Source organism: Trachymyrmex cornetzi, unplaced genomic scaffold (assembly GCF_001594075.2).
Source record: "Trachymyrmex cornetzi isolate Tcor2-1 unplaced genomic scaffold, Tcor1.1 scaffold157, whole genome shotgun sequence".
NCBI lineage: Eukaryota > Metazoa > Arthropoda > Insecta > Hymenoptera > Formicidae > Trachymyrmex > Trachymyrmex cornetzi.
In genome coordinates, this window is record NW_017296168.1 from 428,919 (window position 1) to 436,639 (window position 7,721).

At 29.5% G+C, this 7,721-nt stretch overlaps 2 protein-coding genes across 2 annotated transcripts; one reads left to right on the plus strand and one right to left on the minus strand.

Moving 5' to 3' along the window:
- The first annotated feature begins 562 nt into the window (after window positions 1-562).
- Cisd2 (CDGSH iron sulfur domain 2) lies at window positions 563-3,123 on the plus strand. Its single transcript, XM_018503480.1, has 5 exons — window positions 563-638; window positions 1,220-1,394; window positions 1,542-1,636; window positions 2,391-2,507; window positions 2,830-3,123. Exons 2-5 carry the CDS (start codon window positions 1,268-1,270, stop codon window positions 2,914-2,916), a joined length of 426 nt encoding a protein of 141 aa, XP_018358982.1. The 5' UTR covers window positions 563-638; window positions 1,220-1,267; the 3' UTR covers window positions 2,917-3,123.
- A 1,077-nt stretch (window positions 3,124-4,200) lies between these two features.
- On the minus strand, window positions 4,201-7,097 carry LOC108758483 (STAM-binding protein-like A). Its single transcript, XM_018503478.1, has 8 exons — window positions 6,979-7,097; window positions 6,560-6,658; window positions 6,187-6,408; window positions 5,912-6,088; window positions 5,277-5,583; window positions 5,038-5,150; window positions 4,584-4,686; window positions 4,201-4,370 (listed from the first exon to the last, which is right to left on the minus strand). Exons 1-8 carry the CDS (start codon window positions 7,095-7,097, stop codon window positions 4,308-4,310), a joined length of 1,203 nt encoding a protein of 400 aa, XP_018358980.1. The 3' UTR covers window positions 4,201-4,307.
- Between the last annotated feature and the right edge of the window lie 624 nt (window positions 7,098-7,721).

Here is a 7,721-nt window from a genome sequence, read left to right on the forward strand (position 1 = left end):
CACCCGACAACTGTGTATCTATCACTCGCACACCCACGCGCGGGACGAGGAAGCGCCCTCCCCTCTTCGTCGCGCCGCACTGCGAACGATCCTCGGCTGCGCTCGGGCCGCTCGGTCTCTTTCGCTCTCATTCGGCGCCACAGGGAGGAAGGGAGATGTAAGCCGACCGCTGCTGCTTCGTGCTTCACCCTGCATACGCTATACTCTGTACTCGCGTACAAGGAGATCAAACCTACTCGGACTACTCGACCACGGAGAGACGCCGTCGTAACAGCGGCGGCACGTATCGCGACGAAAGACGCGCGAGAGTACAAATGTAATAACAACAACTTTCTCACCTGGCCGGTGGACACCCCGCAACTGATTGAGCGAACGCGCGGCGCCACCTGCGCGCGCCACCGGTCTTTCACCTCGTCACCGAGTCCCCCTCCATCTTTCGCTACCGACCAATCGTCTAGCGTGGCGATCAGGAGCGGATATAGGACTGAGGACATAGGTGATCTGACGGGATATAGACTATAGACCCTATAGACGAAAGACGAAGCGAAACACGTCGAGACCTCGAGACTGCGATGGAGACCATGGACATCTTCAAGTTTTCTCCTCTACCTACCTACATCTTATATATGTTGCGCTCGGTAAGTGTTCGTATCGCATATTTCGGAAGATTGTACATCAGAAGATTGTCATTTATGTGATAAATGATCGAGATAGAATGACGTTAATATCAATAGCGTTAATAACGTTTCCCCGAATGCATACATCTTACTGTCTACATGAACAAAATTCGTGTAAATTTAACATAAACAATATATGTAAAAATGTCAAGTAAATGTAATTCTGAAATATACACGACCCCAGCCGCACCCTGGTACCACATTGTATGTGTACCACTTTTTTACCGATTTTTTAAAACTCTTATATCTTCAAACTTATTTTTGAATATAATTTTCCAAAAGAATTAATTGTTGTCAAACCAATAACGATTAAAATTCAGAAAGAATTTATTTAGAAGAAATTAAATATCGATTATAAATTCATAGCCATTTTATGAGAAAAAAGGAATGAAAATACGAATATGTTGATGAGAAAAAAAAGAATATGAAGAGGTAATTTTATTCTGTGGTATCGTAAGTGCACTATCCTCTTATCTTATTGAAAAGATATGCGTGTATGTATCGGTGTCCAACGGGATTTTGCAAAAGGTTTTTTTTTTTAGCCATGATTCGGTACTGTTGGCGGACGCTAATGCGGCTGATTGGCGCTAATGGCGCTATCGTCAGTTAGCCGAGCGACTATGGAACCGATTGCACGTCTTGTCAAAGTGTCCGTCCCGAACTATCTGGCCGGCCTACCGATTCCCGATTCGATAGGCGGATGGTTCCGGCTGGGAGGTAATTTCTATCACGCATTTCCATACCTTGCAACAACAATTATACCTCGACATATCATTTTCCAGACTCCGACATAACCTCTCGATTTAAAGACGTGTATAATTTTTTTAATTTAACTTGTTCACTTCTTTTTTTTCTTTATACCAGTGAGGGATTGGTTCGCCCTTCTACCACCTACTGCCCTTCTCACGGGTTTGGGTTATATGTCCTACAGGGCGTTTTGTCCTCATGGCAGACCTGTGGTATGTCTTTTATATTTGCTTCTTGTAGAAAATATCAAGGACAACACAAGAATTAGTTATGATATTACTAGAAAAGTTATGTAACTTTCAGATAATGCCTTTTCCAAGTATCAATTCACCATAAATTTGTTGCAAACTAGATAGAATAAATTCAACTTTGTAATTATTATGCTTTTAAGTAATTGTGTTCTGTGTATTTATTTCTTATATATTTGAATAATAATATAATATCCTATATATTTCTCTCTTTTGCTATATATATATATATATATAGACTAATAAGGTTGACTTAATAAATTGAAAAATTTAAATAAATTATAATTTTTTTAAATATTTCTATAAAGAAAGTTTAAGTATTTACTTATGCAAATTTATTTCTAGTGCAAAAAATATAGCACAATGGTAAAGAATCTATCTGTATTTTAATTAATTTATTTAATTTAATTTTGTAATTATAATATTTTTGTATATAATATTTTATATTGCATAATTATAATGATTAATAATAGGAATAAAACAGAATAAATATAATAAAGGCAAAATAATTTATGTACATGTATGTGTGTGTGCGTGTGCCTGTGTGTATTAGTATTATATTTATTGTTTTATACAAATATCGAAATTGTTAAGAAAATTATAAAATATATATATATATTAATATATATTTTTACATTGATTTTAATGATATATTTATAATTTCATTAATTTTTCCACTTACTTCCATGCAATATAATGTAAGTTAATTATTTTATAGCCACATGGTCGTGTTAATCTCAAAGTAAAAAAAGATATCCCAAAAGTAGTGGACACTGTTGATATCGAAGATATCTCTGAAAAAGCTGTATTTTGTCGCTGTTGGAGGTCTGAAAATGTAAGTTCTTTTTGTATAGGAATCGAAATCCTAAGATCGGAAAAAATTATGCAACTTAATATTTCATTTTGTTTTTTACAAGGAGACATAAACAAGTGATTAAATCAATCAAAAATTATTCCTAATTATGTTTTAGTTAAAAGATGTTCTTATGAATATCCATTACTTATATTCTCTAAAATAATTTTTTAAAAGTATTGATATATAATAAAATTTACTTATATTCTCCATTATTTATATTCTCTAAAATAATTTTTTTAAAGTATTGATATATAAGATCTTTTACATATACGTCTCATTCTTAATCATTTTTTATACATAGTGGCCATACTGTGACGGTACTCATGGACGTCATAACAAAGAGTGCAATGACAATGTGGGTCCACTCATCGTCGCGAAGAAAGGCTAATTACAAACACATTGACTAATTACCACTGGTAATTTTTCATCGCTGTAAGATAGCTATTTACTCATCATGTTGTAGATAAATGAGGAAGGATCAAATAGATGAATCTTTATCCCCCTCTGTAGATAATTTTTACAAAACGTCTGCCAATTTATTTTTTAAGACACCTCATTTTTAAGGAAAGGTTTATAAATAAATTTATTTCCATAATAATATTCAGTGGGTTTTTTTATTCTTATGCATAATTATTTAATGAATAAACGATTAATATAATTAAAACAAGATAAATGAGTCATTCTAATTCGTATATATCCCACCTACCATTATTTTTCAGTAAGATTAATATATACAAAGCATTCTGTCTGATGTGATATCTTCCGTTCATCTTGTAATATATTTTTACACAAGATATTAGAATGTAATATTTTTTGTGAACACTTGTTATTTTCAAAAAGGCACGATGAACTTTAAGTAGCATCTTTTATACAAAACAGTAAGATATCTATTTTAACTTGAAATTTGTTTAAATCGATGATTTACAAACAAGAAATTATATAATAAACAAAAAATTTATTAAACATAATATTTAAACCAAAAATTAAGTTAATAATAAAAAATAAAAATAGTTAAATATTTAAAATGAAGTTATAGTGCTGATTAATTACGAAAATACTATATTTATTATTAAACTTTGTCTCTTCATTTAACATAAAAGCATGAGAAATCTGTAAAATGTATTCTATATCTTTTTTAGAAATATATTTCAAGCAGAAATTAAAAGAATGTATTATATAATATAAAAACAATAAAACAAAATATCAAATTTTATACTACAGTATACACATAAGTAACAAGATAAAATGTTAACATAACAAATATTATATTACGTACATAAATGTACATTTGATTTTGCTTTTTTGATAATTATAAATGTATTTATAATAAAGCTTTTTTGATTAAAGTTACGAAAATATTAAATACAAATACGTTATTTGTATTTCTACATTGCTATTATCAAACATGCAAATATTTTGTTTTGTAATTCGGAAGTTAATAATTATTAATTCATTATAATAATTTCATTTTATACTAACTTCCGATATGATAATTTGTAATGATTCTTCTTGTGTATCTTCTGTCTGCTACAATCATATATTAAATCTTATGTTGTAAACATTAAATATAACGCATTTTTTAAAATATTAATACGTTTCATAGCATTTTCATTGATTAAATTAATTGTTCACTGGTCATAGATTTTCAATATTGTGTAATTATGTACTAATTGCGTAATAAGAGATTCGCGATTTTTATTATAAATTGCTATTTTCCAAAAGAAATTAATTAAAAATATTTTTCAGTAAAATGTATAATTATCTCGTATCTGAGATATATCATTTTCTTCGTAAATCCACGACTTGGAGTGCCATTACATCCAATTTGTAGTGTCTTGCTTTCTAAAACAGTTAAAATGCACACAATATTAATATTCAGGGTACAAGCCAAAATTGTAATATATTATTAACATTTATCTATTTATTTTACTACTGTATAGTATCAATATTACACTTTTTTAAAATTGACTAGTTCAATATTTTATTATTAATCATTAAAACTTTAACTAACATTGTTAAAAATGTTATTGAATAGATTAACTATGATATATTTACTGTATATAGTGGTGGTTCAGTAGGATGTGGATGAAATCCCGTTTCTCTGCAATTTGCGATAAAATCTAAACCATAATCGGGTGTTAAGATAAAGAACCCTGTTCTGTAAAAAAATTCCATTTCTCATAAAAATTATAGCAAATACAAAACAAATTTTAATTTAATTCTAAATTAATAATTAAAACCATTATATTTTATTCCTATTTATATCTTTTAATATTTGTATCTAGGGAAACTTACGCAAATAAACTTCATAATTAAAGTAATTAATAAGTTTTATGCAAATAAAAAATTATTATAAAACAAGTAATCGTAAAATTTACATTTAAAGAATTTAAAGGAGAAGCATGTATATTAAGGAGATTGGTTCATAATTCAGTTGCTGAATATATGATTAAAGCTCGGAAGGATTTAGTATGGTATAAAATACACAAAATATATTTTTCATACATACTCATCATATTTCGGTGCACAAACTATCGCTATAGCTTCTGCCATCATCAACTGATAAGCACAGTGCGTGTGAAGATCTACGCTTGATAAAAATGCAGTCTGTGTAGGATGCGTCTATAATATATAATACATAACACAATTATATGTTTAAGATAAACAAATTAGAAATAAATTAAATCTTTTTGCAATTTTTCAATAAAGTAAAGTTATAAATAAACATACAAAGTAAATCTTACGTACATGAATCCAACCGAGAGTGATAAGATTATGCTGATCTTGATAATCAAAGATATCTTCTTCGTTATGTGTAGTACAAGAATCTGGAGTTCCAGTTTGTTCCGGTATCAATAAATGTGTTACCATCAATTTATTTCGTTCCAATCGCCCAGCCAGAATGCCACATGTTTCTTTATTGCTTGTAGTGTTGCTGAAAGCAAGCGTCAGAAAGTTGTGCATTAATTTGGTCGGCAGAATAATGTCGCGCAAGGATAATCCGTTGCTCGTCAATAACGAAGGTTTTGTAGAACGATCCACTGTCGGTGTTTTTCTAAAAACATATTAAATATCACAATAAATGTGTATACCTGTGTATTAGTATATATTTATATAGGAAGTTTTTCAGCAGAGGCATAATCGACACAAGAGTCATTCTATTTTTGTTTCTTACTAATTATTGAACAAGGACAAAATGACTTTTGTGTCAATTTGTGTCTTTTGCTAGAAAGTTCCCATATTAGATGTTTTAAACACAGGAAGATATATTTATTTTTGGCATTTTACTATATTAAATTATAAAAGTAATAACTATTTAATATTAAACTTTATGATATATAACTATTAAGACAAAGCTTTATTTTATATCTAACAAAATTTACATTTCTTTGGAGGTCTTTAATGCTTTATCGTCATTTGCAAGATTTATCACAGTTTTTGGTGCAATGGAAGGCAAATGTTTTGTCTCCATTGGTACATTTACAGTAATAGCAGTTTTAGCCGCTTTGACAGCAGCTAGAGCAGCCATTTTGTTCCTCTTGTTTTCTTCTTCTTTTTGTCTGAACAAAAATGTATAATATTATAAAATTAATTTCTTGATAAAAATTATTAATTTCATGCTTTTACTGTAACAAATATATAAGATAATTAAATATACCTTTGAAGTTCTTCTTGCCTCAAACGCTCTCTTTCAATCCTTTCTCTTTCTTTCAAATCCTCTAAATACTTATCGAACTCTGCTTGATATTGCTCTAACAACTGTTTCTTCAGTTTTTCGGCTTTAGGAATGACTATTCGTAGAGCATCTTTATTCATTGCTTTATCCTTGGTTGATACGCTATTATATTGTGGATGGCCCCTTATTTTATCCACAAAAAGTCTATTGCAACAGGAAATATTTAGCAATAAAATTATATTATTTTAAGTTAGTAATAACATTAGTATTTCTTAAAAATATATTAAATTTATACATTTATCGATCTTTAAAAATGTTTATTATATACAACAAATTATTATTAATTATTACCTACGTTATAAATTTCATATATAGTGTAAAAGCATTTTCATAACTGCCATCTTGCATATTCATGTCTGCTAATCTGACCATTTCCACTCCTGTACGATAATATCTAAAATTAAAGATATCACGTTAAAAAATTAAATAGTTTTTGAAAGTGATTATTGGCAATTATTATTACAATATTTCTATTAATATTTATAATATTTATGCATAAATTTATGCAATAAAACAATCATATATTTTTGTAAACATATAAAAAAGATATTTTTTAATTTTAAAACTATTTTACAGTCAGACATTTGAATTTTAATTCTTTGTTCATAAAAATTTTTTTTTAATTTTGATAAATTTAAAGACGTTTTGAAGTAACTTTTTCTAGTAATATTTTATTATATACAATAAATTGCATATGATAAATATATTTCTTACCTTTTAGGCGCAATATTCGGATCAATTACTACTCTCGAAGCATGATCTGTAAGAGCTTTGATTCGTTCCTTAGGATCTGTGATACCCATTTCTTTCAAAGACTGATTAGTTTTGTCCATCTTGTAGGTTAGTTCAGTTAAACTTCCAATATTAACAAATGGCTGAAAAATCTTTTCTCAATTTTTCAATATTATAGATCTCTTTCTCGGCGTCATTTTAATGTTTAACATGACAAAAAATGTTAAAAATATTAATTATTTAAGTTCTAATTAAGATCCAAGTCACACTTGAAACTGCAATTCGTGCTCTTTGACAACGTTTAATAGCAAATTCAATAAGTATGCACAGATGCACAATGTATCCAATGCACTGGCAATACTATACTAGCGCGCTCTAGTCTCTTGTCGAATCTTGCGCATTCTCTCTCTCTCCCTCTCTTTTTATCCAGTGCCCTTGCAACAGTCAAGGGGACCGATTCTGTATATTGAAACGAGGTGAAAATTACAAAAGTGAGCGAATTTACTAGAACACTGATAATTTCATTGGTCAACACTTAGTAAATTGGTTCATTTTTGTAATTTTCACCTTGATTGAAGATACAGAATCGACCCAAAACTTTTAAGTTTGTTGATCGACTGCAAGATAGAGAGATTTGAGAATTTCCATGATAAAAAGACAAGGGTATGCTCATGCGCATGACCAATCAGATTTTTGTCCTTGCTTACGTCACAACGAGTGGCTTA